Here is a 22,355-nt window from a genome sequence, read left to right on the forward strand (position 1 = left end):
AGTTTAGCAGTACTCATACCGGCCCATCTCCATTCAGTCCCTGCCAGATAGCCTAGTTGCGTTCTCCTAGCTTTCCAACATCCGTGTCTTTCCTGCCTGACGCCCTTAGAGCGACATTAGAGTGCAAAAGGTGACACTGGCAACACTCGCAATCTGCACATAAACAGTGCCCTCAATTGGTGAAACAGGCTCTTGTTAATGAACACCAAAGGCACCAAAAAATCTGTCTGGATGTAACTCTGTCAGCACTGGATTTTATCACCACTTAGCTAGCAGTCTCCATGCATGTAGTGCCATCAGAAAGTGACAGAATCATGTCTGGCCTACATTAATACTTTATGATTTACATTTGCATCCAGAAGTTTCCCAGTAAAACCACAAACTACTACTGTTGGACCTCCTTTGTACTACTCAAGGGCTTTTAGACAGTGTCAGCAGAGTGTATTGTAGTATCACTCCCTGGAGAGCATCGCTGTGTTGTCTCAAGAAACGCTACATAAACATCAAAACATAACCATTTTTCACACTAATTGGTGCTCTAGTGTATCCCAGTGCACTGAATCTTTCCACTTGACTGCAAGTGTAGCCTTTCTGACACAATAAATTCATTAGAGAAGAGGATATTTGACCATTAATGTTATGACAAGGATAAGGATCCTGTTGAATATTAAGGCTATAATCCAACAGATGCTGGCAGTCAGTGGAAAGTTAACTTTAGTGACTTATATCAGCCAAATAAAAGCATTCTATGCTTTTCTATAGCAGACAACTGGCAATGTAAGGTATTTGACAGGTTTTCAGCAAGTGTATGTTTTCATGCTTCACTCGATGCTCGATTATCTCATGAGTTGTCACATGAGGCAAAATAACTTCTCCTACATAAAGAGAGAGTTGCTGAAAAGAGCTGTGGGTGCATAAAGCGCATATGATGAGACACACAGAGGAAGAGGAAGAGATGGATGGATGAAAAGTTAAAGCAAAAATAATCAACAAAGAGGCAACTACAGAGGCAGTGAGAGAGTGGAGAAACTTGAATAGAGATGAAAATGGATGTACAAGAAAGAAAGAGGGTGAATGAAAGAGAGAGAGAGAGAGAGAGAGAGAGAGAGAGAGAGAGAGAGAGAGAGAGAGAGAGTTGATAAAAAAAAAAAAGCCAGGACGACTGGAGGAATCCTGAGAGGATCTGTCAGCTCTCGTTGGCTTTGATTTTAATGGAAGCCAGCGCTCCCCTACCTCTAACCCATTTGGCCCTAATTCCAGCGCTGCTTTCCAAACTTTTTAAACTTTAATGGCCCCTTCTTAAGTGCCAGCTGCTGACAACATTGATTTGGCTTTAAGCCTCGCTGTCCCGCACGCCTTTATTTTCTACTGCAAAATCGACAGAAACATCTATTTTCTGCCATCCTCCTCCACCTCCTACTCATCCGATCCTCCTTCTATCCTCCCGTCATCCGCTCTTCTCTGTTCATTTGATGGTGTCAGCGGTCGGGTAAAGCTTGTATGAGAATGGATGAAAAGGAATGCTATTTGGATAAGCTGTTCTTTTTAGGGAAGTATGTGGGAATTTTTTGGCTGGGTTGGCAGACAGGGAGGTGGTACTTCCCTTGCAGACTGTGGGTGAGATGCTTTTGGTGATGTGCTACATATAAATGCAATGACATGGTGTTGTGATATTACTACTCAATAGTAAAAAAAAAAAAAAAAAAAAAAAGTACAGTTACGAGGGAAGCAGCATTTTATGTGTCATCTGCAAGTTCCTCATGTTTTTAATCTCAGTTAAACTTTGCTTCTACACTGCTGTGCTGAGTTGGTGCGAAGGTAACATCTAAACTAAACATGATGTGTATTCATCAGCTTTTTAGCCTCAAAGGAACAACAACATGTTATATTAAGGTGTTTATAACCTACCAATTTTACAGACTAATTGTCTTATCAAATTTTGACTTTGACTAACTAAAAAAGTATAACCTTGGAGTGCACACATTGAATCTTCCCTTGCTGGGAATGTTGGCGAACCATCAGATGTCCAAGATGAAAAGAAATTTACTGCAAACAGACAAAAACAGCAATAGTTTAAAAGTTAATCCTGCCCACCCTTGAGCTGATCAACAAAAGCAAACATCATCGGATAGCTCCCACAACCGTGGTGGTCCCAGGATCAATGTCTTGGACAGCGGTCACAACACACTCTATAAATATTAGCTGGAAAGGTAAGCAGGAGGATACTCTAGACTGTAGGATGATCAATCAAGCTGAAAATATTGTCATATGATGTCAGAGATGGAAAGTAAAATCAAAAAAAGAAATAAAGTTGAACACAGCTCTCTGACATCTGTAAACTGCACTGTTGTCTGTTAAAAAGATTTCATTTTGTTGTGCATTAGACAAGACAATTAGTTGTGCTGTAAAATGCTGTGAAAGGGACGTGTGTGAAGCACGCAGGTCTGAACAATAAGTATACAATGGAGTACTTTCTGTAGCTATTCAAATTATAGGCTTGACAAATCCTTATGTTTCCAAGGGGCGTGCTGAGCTGGACAGGTTTGGTGAAAGGGATAGCTGCAGGAGGGGATGTGAAATGCAAAATCTTCCTTGGACTGTCTGTGCAAAATCATGGATGCGTAGTGAGTGAGAGAGTATCAAAATTGTATGTAATGTATATGAAAATGTCACTGATTATTATCTCAATTTTCATAAACGTCAGAAAAATTGCTGAAGAATTGAATCTGTCACTTCGGTAGCAATCAAATGTGTGCCTCTAAGCTCAAGGATAACACATGTCCTCATAGAAAATGGACCTTTCTAAAATGGATTGCCTGATGAGGTGACTGTGACAGACATTGTATCATTGGGTAGTACTGTCACAAAATGTTTTACGGGTATAGTGTGATCTTTAGAGAAGAGCCAGCACAAGGCTAAGGAATACAGACAGAAATGAGAAAACATAGGAACATAATACAGTAGTGTCTACCTGGCTGTCCTTCCCTGCCGGTGCACCAGTTTCCATTTGTTGAGGTAATTTATCTGCCCTCCAGGTTGCTTCTCCTCCTGTCTAATGTCTGTTTGTATCTGTGTGTCTCTTACCTGTATTACTGTCTTTGCCCCCTGTCTCAATATCTCCCCTCAGAACCATCAGCTTTTCAAATGGCTGAGATGCACAGTTTTACAGACATGACACAACAATTGTCAACATTACATGCAGAAGCATAATATTCAAATAGCATAACCTGGAGCTTTTCTTTGAGTGGTCAAAGCACCTTTTTGGTTTTTTAGAATTGAGCTAAATACCCACAAATACACGTATGAATATGAATGGTCCCAGGAGAAAAAATCAAGAGGCACAAGTTGCATTTAAAGAAATTAATTAAAAAAATTAATAACTTGTGAATTCAAGGAGGTGTTCTGGTTGAAATTAGACGTTTTTAATAAAAACGTTATCAAAACAAAACATGCACAAGTTTTGAATAGCGGGATAATCAAGTGGCAATGATTAATAAGTAGATTTTGAAAATAAGATGTTTTCTGAAATCTAAATCATATAAAATATTTCCAAACAAAGTAACTTTATTCTTCCTTTTGGTGTCTGAAAAGGCTTGATTTTTATTGGTTGGTGTAGCTTAACCAAGCTCTCACTCGTTGCTGTTTCGCATCAACGCTTAATTGAAGTGGACACTTTGAATGTATTTAACTCATGTTAATTTGAAATGTGTCAAGCGTGCGTCTTTATATCTGCCAACCTTTCTGTCTATCTGCTTTGCAAACCAATAAAAGCTGGACAAATGAAGCAAACGTAACAGCAGTAAAGTAATAAGCAAACATGAATATATTAATACATCCATACACACTGATGCATACATATACACACGTGTGTGTGTGTGTGTGTGTGTGTGTGTGTGTGTGTGTGTGTGTGTGTGTGTGGTTATAGACAAGCACACATACAAACGCACTTACGTACTTTGTGCACATTTCAGAACATTAACAGACAGTTGTATATGCACATACTGATATGCATAAAATTGAGAAAAATGGCATCCTAAAATTGTGTTTTTATGTGCTTTTAAAGTGGATACAGATGATGATGATCTGTGCCTGGGAACAATAAGATGTAGCTGTTTAGATTATCCAACACCATGAACAGACTCTTAGCTTGTTAAAAGATCTATTATATATATATCACTGGGTGTTATTTGCATAACTGTGATGAGGCACATTACATTTTTACTTTATTGTATCACCCAATGAAAGCATATAAAGTGAGAAAAGGACTGGACCCAGAATGGAACCTTGTGGCACTCCACCACAGATGTGAGCCAAGGAGGATGATGGGTCACCTAGCATTACTGAGAAGCTTATGTAGCCCTGATTTGGCTTCACTCTAATAAATAAATAGTAAGTATTGTGCTCTGCTGAAAAGTAGTCCGAAAAATTCCCAAATAGAACTTTGTTTAGGGAAGATTTTTCCTGCTTACCCAAAATTAGATAATTTCCGGAGGTGTATGATATCGATTGTCATTTTAAACTGTAGCTGCTTCAAAACAGCAAGTGAAGTGAATGTTAATCTAATTTCATTTGTGGGAAATTAGTGACTTAACTGGACATGGTATGTACAAAACATCTACTTTGGTTAGACCTATCATTATATTATTAGTGATACAGTGCACTGAACCACTATTGTTCTTCTGTGCGCTTCTTCTTCTTCTTCTTATTCCTCTTCCGTACTTTATTCGGTTCGCTACTAATCATAAACGATAGCGAGCACCCAGGCGAATTATATATCAAAACGTGCGGCTCGATCGGACTCGGTCTGCTATTATTTTTCTCTACAGAATACGAAAAAATCCCATTCAAAGTAAATGGGAGGTGGCGAAAAATGTGAAAAAATCTCCCCCTTTTTCAAAGGGCTACTGCTCCGGCATACGTTGACCTAGAGACGCCATTCCAATTTTAAAACATAGACACAAGTCTTGTGTATGGGTGTAGTACTTCTCGGTTTGATAGGTGGTATAGTTTTTGAGCAGTCGCCGTTCAATGACCGTGAGCGTTTTGGGAGAAATTGTGAGTTTATAATGGGTGTGTATTGCGCGGAATGTTCGCGCTAGAGTGGAGGGGATTAACTGCCAGAGTGGAGAGAAGCTCTGAAAATTGTCTGAAACTTTCGTCTTTCCACGCTCCTCCAAAGCACAAATTTCGCTCTATGCGCGTGAAAATTTCCAGGGTTGTAGTGCCGCTTGTGCTGATTCTCACGATGTGTCTGGCTAAGCGATAGAACTTACGGTTTTTGAGTTCTCAGCCTCTAAGTGAGGAGCGCGCCTCTGACCTGGCCTATAAGGTCCAATACAAATCGAAAACAGGAGAGACAGAAACCAGCCATTTCTTAACTCGCTCTAAAATTGTCATTTTTGAGGCCAGCTGAAAAAGAAAGTGATCAGCTTGTACAGCAAAGCCTTGTGGCTCTCATGGTGAAGAAATTTCGGCAATAGGAGTTTCGGTCTTTGCGTGAGAAGCGTTTGTTCGGGGGGTGCGCAGAGGCCAAATTCAGACGTTTCTCAGACCCTCACAGAGCCGAAAGGGCTCGTCACCACGGCGACCGCTGGAGATTTTAATGGGTGTGTATTGCACGGAATGTTCGGGAGGGAGCAACTGCCAGAGTGGGAGAGAGCCGGAAAAAACTCCAGATTTTGTCTCTTTCCACACTCCTCCCAGCCACAATTTACAGTCTACACGCATGATTTTTTCCAAGTTTGTAGACAAATTTGTTCTGTCTCTCACAATGTGCCCAAAAACTCTGAGGGGCTTACAGAATTTGAATTAGCAGCCTCCAAATGCGGCCCCGTCTGTCTCTGCTCTTCATTGACTCCAATACAAAGATTTTCTGAGAGAAGCAGAACGGACCCCCGTTTTAAACTCGCAAGCGTCTGCGAAATATCGACTTCAGAAACACCGAAATCACACCGAACCGTTCGGGAAGTCCTGATAACGATGACGGTCTGTGTTTTGTTCTGATAGGAGCTACCGTTTTGTCAGCATAAGCCCAAATGTCAGACCAATGCAGAGGCAGACAATCGCTTTTTCTCCATCTGAATGCATAAGTGTCTGCTGCCCTGATAGCAGGTGTCTGTGTGTGTGTGCACCTGTGTCTGAGTGGATGACATCATGGATCAGGCCACCTCAAGTTGCTGTGTCAATCTCTGAGCCTCAGTACTTCTCTCAGCACTCCTCTCCCACACAAACAGATGTAGCTTCAGCTGCAGCTGTGCAGCTCAGTCAAATGATCAGTTCTCCATTAAACTCTGTAGTGACATGCTAACCAGCCACAGCCAAGCTACCTACTGGTGAGTTGTATATGTTAGTGATGTAATAAGTGGTGTTGGCCTGTTAGCATTAGCCACAATGCTAACATGCTAATGCTAACATGAGGTCCTATGAACTTGTTGGTGCATGGAGGTTTGACTATTGATGTCGGGTTGTTGTGCTAACATGCTAATGTTAGCATGCTAATGCTAACATGCTAACATACATTAAAATGAATGTTCATTGCGTTCTAATGACGTTTGAGACCTTCTCAATGTGTTTTCTGACATGCTAATGTCAGCTTCGTGTTGTGTTTTTAGTGCTGGACACGGCCCGGTGATTGCGCACTGTATCACTCTCCAAATTTCCCACCGAGGGGAATTTGTCTAGTTATTATTATTATTCTTTGGATCTTGCCATACAAAATAATTTTGAGTTGCACAGCAAAGATTTGCAAGCAAACACAGTTTCTGCTACCTGAGTTAGTAGGAAATAATATGCAATTCTACAAAAACCAAACTGTTCTGTTTGGATTTCAGGTGGTATTTTGTTGGGTACTGTACCACTAAAGCAATTAGTCAGGGGTGTAATCATATCTATTGCACTTGACCCTTTGGCTCAATATTATTCATGACTGTAACATTGTTTTTCTTGTAAAGGTATTAAGAAAACACCTGAAGCTTCTCACATCAAACTCACACACATTTCCTTTAGGACACTAACTATTTGGAGAATTTAAGCCTTTCTGAACACAATCACACATGCTGATGGGGCTTCTTGTGGCATTTATAAAGTTGTACCTGAGTGAACAGAGGCTTATTTCTATGTGCCAAAGGGGTGCCGTAGTAAAGAGAAACAAAGGTTGGTCTCTCATTTTCTCAAGCCAAATGCCTGAACCACAATTTTTGTTGCACACTACTTCATACTATTGTTCACCATCAAAAGGGAGACATCTATTTATGCAGGGATGACACAGAATGAGAGAGAGAGGGAGAGGGAGAGACAGAAAATGGATGAACAAAGAACAGAGAGAGACAAAAAGAATACATGAAATAGGGAGAGAGAAAGAAAGAGATGACAGAAAAGAGGTAAAAATCATAATCCCCCTCCCTTTCCCTTGGAAGTGACAGCCACAGTGATGTATAACCCTGGCAGTGGAAAGTTAATTAGATAGGCTGGGTTACTTAGAGATGAAGGACTGAGAGGCCGAGAAAGAGAAGAGGGAGGAGGGAGGAGGAGGAGGATGAGAAGAAGATGTAGAAGAGGAAACTTAAAAAAAAAACAAAAAAAAAAACAAAAGAGAATAATACAAAGGAGGATGGTGAGAAATGTGATAACTGAGGCCAGTCAGGGAAGACGGTAGAAGATAGGGGAACAAGGGAGGGATATGGGACAGAGAAAAGACCAGGGGTAATAGGGAGACATGAGAGAAGAAGGCATGGTGATGGGTTGGGGGGAAGTTTAGAGGCAAAGGGCATTGTTAAAATATTTTTTTGCCTTTACATTCAATTCAACTGTAAAGTTATACAGCCATAACATTAGGATAGACCCGAATGAAGGGTACCATGGGTACAATCGACAACATAAATTATTACAACAGCCTTAGTCTCTCTCTGGCACCCATTGTGCTTGGCTCAAGGACACAGTTTAACATGTCATGTGCACTGCTGAGCAGGTGATTGGATGCCTGCCCTCCATCAGAGAAGGGCATGATATAGACCAAAAGAACAGGATAATAACAAATGGCATCGGACCTGCACACACCCGCAACTAAAACATCCTCAAAAATGTTTCACTGGATATCAGTGCTGCTGGACTCTCCTTAACCTCCTATCCAATGAGCCTACCAGTAATCCTGCTGTGGTTGCTGCAGAGCCTTTGGCTGTTTGGGGGAAAGCTCCACAAACATGTAATGTGGTCCTTTAAATTGTTAAGCTGCAGAAGTCTCTGTCAGCATGCATCAGGTTACAGGCAGGTCACAAATCTATATAGACAGTCACGTTCACACCTACATGCATGTGTGAAGACACCAGCACACCGGAAGGAAACATGAAGAGCTCTTCAGACAAGGCCAGCAGTTAAACCCACAATAACATTGCTCATTGCCTGGTGACAGTATTTGACAGACTGCTTGGATGGCAGTTATACTTTGATCTTGAGCAGAGATATGCTGACACCCCTAGACCTTTTGACTGTATTTGATATCCCTCAAAGGTATTTCATGGGATAAGAAACTGTTCTGCTGTATAGACTTTGACACTGCGGATATCATCCAGGTCATAAACAGCTTCAAGGTTCTGCAGTACTTTGTGGCTATAGATGAATGTAAAGAATTGATGTTGTTTCAGCAGTCAGTCAATTTTGCTTTTATATGACATATGTACGATTTTATGGTGTTTCTGCAGCTACTGGACTTTGCAAGTTTTGACAGCTGGTTGTATAATTTATTTAATCTAAACATAACGCAGTGGCCATGAATTTTCATTGAATACAATTGTGCAATTTCAAATAGGACACCTTTACTCCTTTAACTTTTTGTGCTTCATTACAAGTTGAAATTCAGCACAATAAAAGGTATTTTTACTTAAAGATATCTTTTCATACTATTTCAAGGCCTGATTCATAATTGTCTACACATACAAACATTACCTCGCTATACTGTAACTGTTAAACAATGTCGTGCAGAGCTCATAATTTATGTTCAGTATTTCCTTTTATCTGGTATAAATATGACTGAATCAAACTTTTCTACGCTCTCTTCACACTTCTTCACAGCTGTAACCCACTGTGTTCCACTCTGCCTGGCTGCACGTATTAATTATAAAGTTGAAAAGTCAACCATCTATTGTATAGTTGACTTTCTCCCTTATTATTTTGTTACCAGTATGTCAAAGCTGTCCCAAGAGTCCCAAGAAGTGACCTCTGTGTGCTTAATTGAACTCAGACCCTCTAGTGTCTGGTTATATGGATGAAGCTGACTGCTTCTCAAAAGTAAGATTCAGGAAATGGGACAGAAGAAGAAAGGTGAAGGAAAATAAAGGCAGAAGGAGAAGAAGAAAAAGGATAGTGATACAGGAGAGGAAATGAGAAAAGAGTTTTGAGGAGAAGCATCAAACTTTCACTGTTGTTTTCACAGACTTCTGTTATCTCTGTGTGTGTGTGTGTGTGTGTGTGTGTGTGTGTGTGTGTGTGTGTGTGTGTGTGTGTGTGTGTGTGTGTGTGTGTGTGTGTGAGAGAGAGAGACTGCTGGTGCAAGTGGAAATGTGTATGGGAATGTGAGAATGTGTGTATATGTGATAGAAGACGTGTGTGTGCGTGTGTTTGTGTGTGGCTGACAATGACAGTGAGTGCGACGAACGAGAGGGGGCCATTCTTCTGTTAATTACTGAGTTAATGACACACTATGCTCCAGCAGACATGCAACATGGCAGGCTGTTGTGCGCGCGCAAGCACACACACACACACACACACACACACACACACACACACACACACACACACACACACACACACACACACACACACACACACACACACACACACACACACAAGGATAATGGCTAAGTCTGCTTCGGTGCTCACGCAACGTGGCAGGCTGCTATGCAAAGAGCTTGACAGTGAGATAGCAGGCTAACAATGATACACACAAACAAAAACACACACAGAGAAGCAGCAACTGACAGGGAACCTCATCAAACCAGCTTTAATGAAGTCACTTCTCCCAAATAGAAGAGGGGAAGAAAGCAGGGATGAGAAGAGGAGGGGAGAAAAGGAGGACAAGGTCGCCTGGATTGATGACGCTCATTAGCCTAATAAGGTACTTTAATGAAGCGGGCCCAACACTGGAGAGTGCCACAAAGTCTAAAGACAGACAGACAGATAGGAAGACACAGACACACACCCACACACACATTCACTGGTTTTGCTGCTTTGTGTTGTCCATTGAATTTACGCATAGCTATTTTTGTCAGTTTCTCTCACCAACAAAGCAAAGCAATGGATGGAAATTCACTCACCTCTCCCTCTGAGGACTGAAAGAGGAGGTCTTTCCTACAGGACGCTGTAAAGTCTCCCACTCCAGCACTGATCTCCACCCCTCTGGGAGCCTCCAGGGTCAGGGTCCGAGTGGGGGACTCCAGCCTGAAAACCATTCAGACACTTTAGTGATATGCAGTGGAAACAGTGGAATCACACACCTGCAGAGGCAAGCATGTATGTAACACAGTAAGAACAGATGGGATGGTTTCCATGTGATCCCTCAGCTACAATTAAACTATTAATACTGGATCAGTAATGAGTTGACTGTGGACAAGGCTCTCAATCCCCCAGATGCTTCATCTAAAACAGCAGAAGACAATGGTTACACTGGTAAAGCTAATACTGATTAGCTTTACCAGTACCAATACTGACACTAACACTGATTCAATGTTTAGTCTTGAATACAGACCTCTGTGGAGTACAACCCCCTGGAGTCACATGAACTTAAACATTAAACGACATGCTGCCTCTTGAATACACAACTTGAAAGTGAAGAATGAATTAGTAAATGCTATTTTTTGGTTATATTGCCCATTTTTGAAGTCCCGCAGTCCAGTTGGGTTTGGATGGTTCAAGACCAAGCACAATAACTGCAGCCTCTACGATAATCAAGCCTCTTAAACTGGCATATATATACAATGGTGCAGATGCATATGTTTTGGGGATCAATTCCTTGTGAATGAAGATGAGACAGCTGCGATTATAATCAAGTTTAAATGGTATTTTTATTGTGTCACTGCTTGTGTATTATTTACTGTATGTGCTGTATAAAGACCAATTTAAGAAGAGGCATTGCAAACTTAGGCTATAAATGCTGTGGTACTGTATGGCAGTGGTCCATGCTATGAACTTGTCCCTATAAAAACAACATTAAATCAATTTTAATGGCACTAGCAGCAGAGGACTATGGTTGTAGAGAATAGTTCTCAGGTGTGCTTTAATGTTCTTTGATCCAAGGCAGTGGTTTGGTAAGTAATATATACTGCTGAAAATGAATTTTAAAAGACTTTAAGAGAGGAAACATCAAATTCACTAAAACTTCAAGTACTGCAAAAAACGTTCTGAGGTGTTTTCAATGACCTGCATAGCACTGAAAACCTCATGTCTGTATTAAACATAGTATTAAACATCTGGCTCAGATGTTTAATACTATTACTGTGATATTACTGCTACAGAATACTCTACTATTAATTTACACATCAGCATAGATGTATCAACACATACTGCAGTCTGCCTCACTGTTTAGCCTGTTGACATTGGTTGCGCGTAAAGTGACAGAATACATTTTTTAAACTTTTTTCAAGAATTGCTGCATTTTGGTTTAATTTTGACTCATTTTACGGTTTCGTAACTCTTTCATTTGTCTTTCAGAAAACCTACAGAATGAATATGACGAATGAAGAATTGATAAACTGCACTGCTCCAAAGTGCTCTGGCCATGGTTGGCGTCACTTCCCTTGGACCGTGAAGGGTCAGCAGCTAAGTTTGTGACTCAAAGTTGAAAACAATATGAGATGATTAAACAGCTTGGTGTTGTTAGATAAGCCCAGTGCCTCGCTCAAGGACACGTTGGCAAGCGAAGTTAAATAAAGAGTGCTTTCGGCAAAGCTGACAGAATTACAATTTATGAAGTGGGAGTATAACAAATTAAACAGCACTCTCACAATAAAGTTAAAAAATAAAAATAAAAATGTTCGCTCTAAGGGCACTTCTCCAGACAAGCTTTGCTCAAGGAAACTTCAGAAGGTTAGTTTCACACACTGAGAGGTGGACGGGATAAAGCATTCAAGCCAAAGGGTAGATTAACTGAAGTCATGATGTGCGTCCAGTCGGTGGCCAAACAACAGAGAGACAAAAACAAACACCAGTGCCGTGGCCAAAAGCACTTTGGCTGCGAGTAATCGTACCGAGCTTCCTCTGTTAATGTCCTTGCCTTCACCAGAGCCCCCAGGATGCAGAATTCTCCTCACAGGCCCTTTGGTGAGGAATAATTCTACATTTCAGGGTTGAAATCTGAAAACTACACATTACCAGACAAAGAAAAGCTCCCTTAGCAGTGGTTTTCCATGTTTGGTTGCACCCCTGTAATGAACACGCACTTTAAAAGATATTTCTGATTCAACATTGCTGCTTTTCTTTTCATGGTGTTTACGCTTTATTAGCTGGTTGTTTTATTCCTTCGAAAAAATACTCCACCTTGAGAAGCCATTTAGTTGAGTACTGAGTTTTAAAATACGTCTTTTAAGACAAAATACTGCGTGAGTTAATTCCATTAATTTCAAGTGGAAATTCATTGGGTTTAGCTTTTTCCTTCATTAAGTTGAAATGGGCTGAATTAGAGCGGATCACTAGTGTCAAGATAATGTCACTTGATTAAAGAAAATGCAGACCGGTTTGCATCAGGGTTAAGTCATCACACCGCTCCAATTTGCTCCTCTTATTTTAATGAAAATGGGAGTTTATGAGTCTGTAACAGACTGAACGAGTTACGGTGCATTACATGCATTGTTTGGTGAAATTGAAAACCACATTAGAAGAACATGTCAGAGCTTTAACAATGCTTTTACCAGCATGTAAAAGTCTCATAGACCTTTTATGTTGAATTTTGTATTAAGAGCTCTACAAATCAGTTTGCGGAGTTTGGGATTTGTCAGAGCTAACTGTGCTATTTATTCCGGGTTGATGGGAAAGGTGTTTGAGGTGGAGAGGAGTCGCGAGGTGGATTAAAGGTGAGGGAAGGTGAGCTTGTGTGCAGTGCAGAGCATCCAAGTGATATAATAAGTGTTTGAAGCAGACACTTCACATTGGGACAGACTTATTGATCTGTAAAAACGGAGTGTATGCTGCAGTGCTCAGAGGTTAAGAAGCAGAGAAACAAAGAGCCGGATCAGATTGAGGGAATGAGAACCTAAGAATCATTCATCACCTGAAAGTCTTGCATGTGTGATGGAGAGCAAGAGAGAGACAGAGAGCTTGCTGGTCGAGTCAACAGCAGTGATGTGAGGATCTCTGGCTGGTTTGACAGTTGAGGCAATTACAGTGACGCTGCTGCAGGCTTAAAGCAGCTCTGACAGGCAGGCTCACACATACATACTGACTATCTATCACTCTATGTCTCTGGACCCTCTTTCTCCATCTCAACACAGCACTCCCTGTTTGCTATCACCTCTGATTTAATTCACCTGTCGGCTTCCTCCATGAACATGCCATCTATTACTTTAAATAGCTCAGTTTTTCCTTTTTAAATTGCCCATAATGAGACATAATGACGCATATCCGCACAATTTTCAGGTGGAAAAAAAAATCATATGTCCATGATGTTAACCATCTGGTTACACAGCTTGACCACCACATACTATTTAAAATTTTATTTGGCATAAAGTAGCATCATGTTTATCACACTAAAGAGGCAATGGGGAGTTGTGGGGAGTGTCTGAGCGGGATGCTGGAACTTGTATGATAATGTGTACAAAACTGCAAAAAAAAATCTGTCACTTTCAGCAGTTGGCAACAGAAAGCTTCAGGAAAAGCCAATGTGATGCATTATCATGAATATGACTGGGATGGATGGATTTCATAATAAAATTGCCATGAAGATCGATTAACAGCTGAAAAATTGTGGTTGAGGGTTCATACAATTTCAACTTGATTAACTTTGGATAATTTATGTGTTGGAGGTAGTCTGGAGGCCAGTGTTAATGCTGTGTGTTTTATTGCTGCTCTTTGAATAATGATGTTCTTAATTTATGAATGTGTCTTGTGCTCATGTACTTGAGGTATATGCCTTCTCATGTGGGCTTTGGAATTACTTGTTAAGTCATGAATGTGAGGAAAATCATGTCTTAAAAATGTTTTGAACAGAAAGGATGGCCATGAAAGTGCCTTTCTGCTTCTCTCTACACTTAAGAATCAGTAATGATGACAAGCCTGTTAATGGAAATTTGTGTAAATATTTCAGTAGTTAGAAACTTTAAAAAAACAAACAAAAAAAAAACTATTTGACCATTGACTCTAGGGATGCCAATGTTGGTCACTTTGGTCCCGACTGAATCATCCCAGCTGTTGAATGAATTGCGGTGAAATTAACTTGTTGATCCCCTGACTTTTCTTTTTGCACCGTTATCTGATCAAAATTTCAATTATGCCTCCAAATATACCAGCAGAAGTAATGACATTCCCATCTCCCGTTCTCATCTTCCTCAGCTGTACTTTGTGTTTAGTGCTAATTGCATGCTGGCACGTTTAGTTAAGATGGTGACCGTGGTAAATATTATACCAGCTAAACATCTGCATGTCCATTGCATGAGTATTGTCAATGTGAATATGTTAATACGCTGATATTAGCATTCAGCTCAAAGCACAGCCAGTCAGAGGTGTTAGCATGGCTGCAGACTTTTACCACTCTTCTCACTTCTCAGTTTGTACATTCTCGATTCCTTTCCCTGCCTCCTTTCCTCACGTCTCAGTCCCTCCCATTTGAAATGCAAGCGGAGGAGGCAAGGAAGAGACATGAGGAGAGAGGAGTGAGGGCAACAGCCATTTCACAAAATGAGACTTTGGAGCAACGTCAGTCAAATATGACATGTGGCACAGCTTCATAATGTGTCCATTGTTTTGTTACAGCCTGCCACTGTATTTTATGATACCTGTCAGATGAGCATGACAGTGTTCATGACAACTTATATATTTACTTTTTCATTCCTTTTACAACATGGCATAATGTGACAAGACTTTATGAGCATCATACTTTTTTTTATTTAACATTCTCACACACCCACACATACACATGCATGCATATATATATTTACACATATGTGAGCTGTTAACATCATGTCAAGATGTTGCAGTTACATTGGGTGCATCCCACATTCAACTAATAGAAACTTGAGTAATATGACTGTGTCATATTAATATAAATGTCATTAAGGAAAGTGGTTAGAACAGCACTTTATAAGGTGCTACACAAATGGTGAAGGGCAGAACGTTTGATTGCACATTTGATCATCTTAAATAACTAATACAACTTATGATTACAAAAGGGAAACAAAGACTTGGGGCACTATTTTTGACTTCGCCGCTGGCGCGGCGCAAAGTCAGGTCCACTGCGCCAATGGAGCGTGGCGGCGCATACTTTGGTATTTTCGTGCACTGCTGAAAGCACCGTTAAAACCACGCTGCCGTCTTGTTGATGGTGTGATATATGGCGTCATCAACCATGTTTTCAGTGGATAGCCATTATCACCTAGCAGCCACCCATGCAGAGGGATGTCTGTAGACTGTAGGGATGCTAGAATTCGCCAGGATGAACGAGTCATGTGCCGACCCAGGGAAAGTGGCATATACGTTTGTCACCAGGCAATTTGAGTCACAGATCACCAGACATCCCTGTTTCACCTGTGTACATTCAGTCAGGTTGAGTGACCATTACGCGTGCCGAACGTGCTTTTGATGTGGTCAGATGAGATACGGATCAAAATATATAAATTTAGTTCTGACTGTATGTGCTGACTCAGATAGTTGCATTGAATCATGGCTGTTGCTAATTATTGATCGCAGAGAAATGCCAGACACTGTGGAAACCTGACTGTGAGGTGTTGGTGACTTGAGCGCACAACTCCGCCGGTTTACGAAAATCCACTTGCCCAGCGGTGCCCCGCTGGCGCACAGAGTTGACCAGGTCTGGGGTGGCGAGCATTCAGCGCACTTTTGCGCCGCCGGTGCACGCCTCCATTTACCAAAATACCAAGTGCACCGTGCGCCTGCCTGCATTGCACGAAAATACCACTGTGCCGGCGGCGGTGGAGTCGAAAATAGAGCCCTTGGTTTATACATTCCAGCTGTGTAGGAGGAGACAGGAGGACGGAGAAGAGAGGAGACAAGGAGGCACAAAACAGAGAAATGACAAGAGCCATTAGACTTGTTTGTACTGACATACTCTTTTTGCCCTTGCTTTTACTTAGAGCTAATTCCTGTTTTCCCCAGGAATGATCAGTGTTAAGAAACTTCATGAAAAGCACTCGGGTTTAAGATGTCAGAACTGTTTAAAGTGTATATATATGTATGTATTGTAGAGGCATGGCTCTGGGGATGACACTGTCAGTCTGTCGGTCTGTTGGTCAGTCGGTCTGTCTACCACTTTGGTCCTGACTGAGAGTGGAAGCCCACACAGTTGCTGACATGATCTCCTCATCTTGTTAAGCCTTCACATACGCTCACACAAAAAAGCCAGACTCTTCATGCTCAGCTTCCTTCATGGCATCTCCTGGCTATCAACTATCAAAGAAAAACACGATCATTACTGCAATTAACTGTTAATGCTCAGATAAAAGCTCAGTCTCACGTCTACAGTCTAAGTCACTCAGTAGCACACACACACAAATACACGTACACACAAAAAGCTGCAGAAAGTTTCTGGTCAGGCTCCCACTTGGTTGTGTTTTTCATGGAGGAGATAGCAGGAGTCAGCAGCTCGGCTGTTATCTCTGCAATTCATTATTATTAGAGAAAACCGTCTTCCCTCCCTCTCTGCTTCCAATTCTTACATTATTCCTCTCTTTCTCGCTCACTCACGCCAACAATCCCCTGCCCCCCCCCCCCCCTCCACTCGTAGATTCATTTTGACCTTCAGTTGCGACAAGGCCATTTTATACAGCATCCATATTTGTCCAACCTGACAAGATAAGCAGGATAGAAATACATCAACATGAAATGGTTTTTTATCTCAATTCATTTCTGGGGAAAAATGGAAGACAAAGGGAAAGGGACGTCTCAGATATTCAAAAAGGAAGACAGAGAAGAAGAGAAGACCAGACTAATTTTGGCACATTTTAAGAAACATGATATCCAGGAATCCTCAGATATGCATCTGATGGAAATATTTAGAGGGAGTTAATTTGACCTTCACTGTTATTTTGTCCTATTTGCTCCTCCCTATATTCACTGAATGTCTTTCTAATTTCAGTTATGTTTAAATACTGAGTCTGTGTCCGTGGCTGAGCAGAGCATTGAGGGGTCTGTTGGTAGAGCTCAAATAATTACAGTGTTCAACTGTCAGACACTAAAAAGTACTTGCTGAGACCCTGAAATTGGACCTTATCTCAAATAAACCTACTTCAAATTTTCCAGTTACTGTTGCCTCAACATGAACAATATTTTTTGAATATGCATTTATCTATAATTTCTATTTCATACTTCAAGGGTGAGAGGATTGCTGAAAAAATGCTACTGAGAAATGCATATCTTCAACATTTATCCACAATAAAAACTTGATTAGGGTAATTTTTGTTTCATTTCCATCCCCCAGTCCTTCAGTGGGAGAGATGACACGAATTCCTAAACAGGGTTTGCGAGTCCAAACAGCAGCAGAGCAGTGGGGAGTGTGAAGTTGTGGTGTATGAAACACGCAGTGCCCAGAGATAAGTTAAATCAACGTCTAAACTCAGACTATCACTTTCCAAAACTGACATTTTGACTTGTTGTAGCAGCTTTTTAAAAAATTCCACCGTAAAATTATCTCCCATGTTTAGCCAAACACAGATGTCATGTGATCATATCAGTCCTGTGTAAATCAGCAGCTCAGTTAATTCTGGTCGTATTTTCTTTTAACATCTGTTTTCTGTTGTCAGACAACTGAAGTATGAAATCGGATCGCGGCTCATAACTCGTTGAACAGCTGTGCGGTGAAATGGGCTACAGTGACGTTTAAAAGGTCAGCCACAAAGCATCTGTTTGATCTAAATGAGCAGAAAATGTGTATTTATCCTTGTAATACTAAAGTGGACAAAATAACTCTAAACTATACTTTTTGTGTGACTGCTGAGGGACAAATGCTTCACTTCTGAAATGCTGACGCTACACAGAGACTTGACATCATTTCTGGCAGATAAGCTTTCGAGTAAATTTCGAGACATCACTTGCACCTGTACTTTCTCAACTAGACACTTTGAGTTATTTTCTCGCATCCTCAATTTGTAGGAACATTTTGCAAAACACATTTTAAGGCCTTTTGTATTTTGAGTGCCATTTTCAGCTCCCAAAGTGGCATTTTAGCTCTAAAGGCCACACATGAATTTTGAAAACAGTGACTTGTGACATTGTACTTAAATATTGGATGACCAAAACATCAGCTTGCCTCTTGTGCTTTCAAAGTCAGCTTAGCTTCATATTTCTCACTTTGAGGTTGTTCAAGTGAACAGCAATGATTTCATTTTCAGAAGCTAATGCGTTTGTGTACAGTCATTACCTTAATTATGAGTAAAGCATGGCAGAAAAATACAATACTACATCAGTGATATCAGGGATATTTTGACTCTACGCTGCAGGATGAAACTGCATTCTTTCAAGAGAATTGACTTTGTTTGGTCTATTTTGAAAGCAGTGTGTGAAGCTGTTGAAAATGTTCAAATTGGGGCTTTTTAGTGCGATTTATATTTCCCAAAAGACTTGGCTGACATTCAACCTGCCCTTTTCCTCTTAGGAACTATTGAAAGACGCACCACCTTATCGCCACCTTGCCATTTGGGGAAGCAAACCTTTGACCTTTTCATGCTAAATGCTCCATCATCTGCCTCACTGCCACTGCCACCACCATCCAAACCCATCCAAGAAGCACTTTAAAAAAATTTTACATTTTAAAAACTGGTCCTGAATGATGTGTTGAGACAAAATTGAAGACAGGAACAGAGACAGCCTTTGACTTTTAGTGGTTAAATCAAGACAGAATGCAGAAATATGGCCTTTCTAAAGCCTCCTGACTTTTGCAGTGTGTGTGTGTGTGTCTGAGTGGGTGAGGGAGGGAGGGTGGTGTAGCGCGTTTAAATCGCCCCATGAATCCTGCAGGTGCAAAAAAAAAAAAAAAAAAAAAAAAGGTGAAAAGAGAAAGCCTTGGGCTGTTTTAAAAAGTTATAAAAGTCCCTGCTGAGTTACTGAGGTGGGATAGGAGAGCGTCAAGGTACATTAGAGGTTTGTCTTTGTGGAAAGAATGCGTGTGTGTGTTTGTGTGTGCCAGAAAGAGCAAGAGATAGAAGTCTGTGTGTGTGTGTGTGTGTGTGTGTGTGTGTGTGTGTATGTGTGTGTGCAGGTGTTTGATATTAAAGAGGAGGTTATGACCACTAAAGAGTAAATGCTGTACTGCAGCAACTCTGGCTACTTTGAATTTCAACCAAGAAATGCACATGTGCAAGTGTGCACTGTGCATGTGTGTGTGCATCACAGTGTGTGGGTGTGTGTATATGCACAAAGATGTTAGAATATCTTTTTTCAAATAGCATGCTTACCAGTGGTCATTTAGTCGCACACTTCTCAACAATTGGTGTCTTTTCACAGCCGTCTTTCCACGATGCTCAATGTCCTGTACACCTGTCCACCTTTACGCCACACACCGCTTGACAAATCCTTGAGTTACTCCAAAACGACTTTCAGAGGTTTTTGCTGTCCTCCTCGCTGTGCAATGTAGCTGAGGAAATGGCTAATGGCAGAGTGTGTAGGTAGAAAAAATGTCAAGCAATTTCATGCCTTTGTGCGTCCGATGGGGCGCCAAGCTGATAATTCAATCAGTAGTGAAAGACGAGCTTCACTCCTCTGCAACTTCAGCCATTCCATCCATTGTTCATTGACTTGTTTTTGCGAGAAAAGTGACAGAGTTGGAGACTGAATTTTACATAGAACAAAAGAGCAAGGAAAAGAGAGACGCAGATGGGTAGAGAGTGGATGGGTGAGAAGAAAATCTCTAAAAGTTAATTATGCTGTGTCAAGTACTGTGGTGAATAAGGTGAATGCATAGTGCCCATCTATCTGACCTGCACATCTGGTCACAAAATAACCAACATGTTCTGTTGTCTGTGTCTTGATTCATGGAACAAAGGCTCTTAATATAGTTAGATATTAAGGTATAGGTATAGGTATATTTTGACAATAACTTTTGCTTCCTTTACAGCTCAGATGTGACCTGTAGAAAATATAATTTCAAAGGAACATAAACTTGAAACCTTGATGATCTGATATCATCACTCCTGACTGATCTAATTATTTGTGTACAATATCTGTGTCTCATGGTGTCAACTCTGCATGTGCATTGTTCTACAAAGTGAAGCTCAAAGATTCAACTGTAGGAACAAGAAGAAAAACATAGATCTGAGTGGAGGTGGACTGAAAAAGGATAGATTGCACAAAAATGGAAAAAGTAAAACGAAAACACCTCCATATATTTTTGTCCATCTCTCACTCTGACAAAACTTTAAACAACTGAAGCAAAACGTACTTTTCTTGTGCAACTGTTGCAGTAATATATCTACATCTTTTGAAGGCTAATTTGTCCCGTGAGGAAAGCCGTTACCACTGAACTATTTCCACACCAAGACACAGTCACTTGCTGCTTTCAAAACAAAAAAAAGAAAGAAATGAAGGAGTCTGAAAAGAAAAAAGTTTCTTGCTTTTCTTAATGCTTTAACACTTGAACAAATACAGACAAACAGAGAAATGTATATATGTGTATTTGCTTTTCTGCCAATTGTAGATGTGCGGTCTGAAAAGCAGTGGGACAGTCTATGCTTTGCTTCATTAGGACTGTCTCAGTATTTCATACAGCAGAGCCTGACAGAAAACAAACTCAAGCAGAGGAACATTAGAGCTCCCTGACGCAGGCCAGAAAAACACTACAATGCAGGCAGTCTGTGTGGTGTGTGTTTCCTTTACTCATCTGCAGCAACAGCCTTTTTCTGGTGTAAGAAGTTAGATGGGAAGACATTAATGTGACAGAAATCATATTCGGCTTATTCAAAATTACACCACAGGCTCTTGCTGCATTCCTTGTTATTCAATATACTTCAATGGTACTAACTCGTATTTCTCTAAAGACTGAATTTGAACTTTAATGATCCCTGTGGGATAGCTGGGTACTTGCCGCATAGAGAGTAACATAGATAAGAACAGAACAAATACAGAGTACTGAAGATAATTTGATCAGTAATTGCCACAGCAGAACATGCCAGGATTAAGACAACAGATAAAAAACTAAGAGGAAAGTGTCTCACTGAGAGATTCACAGGGTGGAGGCGTATCTGCAACTGTAACTGTGCAACATTAGCTGTTCATGTTATTGGTTTTACAGATAAAAGAACATATGTTGGGAAATGAGACTGTGAATGTCACTCTGCTCCCATAAAAACAGATAACCTGCCAATGGAAAAGGCACCTAACTTCAACTCTTCCAATGTAACATTGTTACGTGCGTGCGTGTGTGTGTCAGCCTGCCTTCCTCCTGTTCCCTCTCAGCTCTGCCTTCCTCCTCCCTCTACCTGCTACACACCTGTGTAACATCACAGGCTGGGCTGGAGAGGGGAGGAGGTAATGAAACTGGGCAGAGTGCAGAGGGTGGGAGAGGCAGAGACAATGGCAGCCACATGGCCGCTTCTTGCAGTGGTGAGAAGGTTCTTTTTTCTGTTTCTTCCTTTTCACCAAGTAGGGGTTTTCCTCCCTTTTTCCTCCATGCACGTTTAGGTGCTGGAGGTTTGTTGTGTTAGTTTGTTGTTTTAGTTTGGGCTGGAGATTACTGGTAGTTCAGTTATTCGTCTTTTGGTTTAGGTTCAGTTGGCTTCTTGTGTTCTTTTTAGGTAGTTTAGGGGGAGACGCTGGGGGCGACGGCCCATTGCGTGGCTGGTCCTGCATCTCTCCTTCTTTTGTTCATTTTGGCCAGGGTTTCCAGCCCCTTTTGTTTTTTTTTTTTCCTTTCGTTTGAGTTTTTGTTTCCCTTTATTAGTGTTTCTCATTGTTATCATTATCACCACTGGTTGTGATGGGGGGGATTAATAAAGCTTGTGGGTTCTTCCACATCTTTCTTTTCCAGAGTGTCATCCGTTTTTGTTATATGTTGCGGCCTCATGCCCTGAGCCTTGGTTCCTACATGGTGAAGCCGTAACAAACATACAGAAATCACTGCCTTGACAGCATTTTGTGCAGTTAACATGAAAAACAAACAAACAAAAAAAAAACAACTTGTGGCATAAACAAAATCAAATAAAACATTGCCA

At 40.9% G+C, this 22,355-nt stretch overlaps 1 protein-coding gene across 1 annotated transcript in view; it reads right to left on the reverse strand.

Annotated features, from left to right (window-relative positions):
- The window catches only part of LOC139341106 (zeta-sarcoglycan), a 325,973-nt gene that overhangs the window by 10,704 nt on the left and 292,914 nt on the right, over window positions 1–22,355 (reverse strand). Inside the window, exon 7 of the mRNA XM_070977442.1 lies at window positions 10,308–10,431. Within this exon, the coding sequence (XP_070833543.1) occupies window positions 10,308–10,431 (124 nt within the window). The remainder of the gene's footprint in view (window positions 1–10,307; window positions 10,432–22,355) is intronic.

Source organism: Chaetodon trifascialis, chromosome 2, assembly GCF_039877785.1.
Source record: "Chaetodon trifascialis isolate fChaTrf1 chromosome 2, fChaTrf1.hap1, whole genome shotgun sequence".
Lineage (NCBI taxonomy): Eukaryota > Metazoa > Chordata > Actinopteri > Chaetodontiformes > Chaetodontidae > Chaetodon > Chaetodon trifascialis.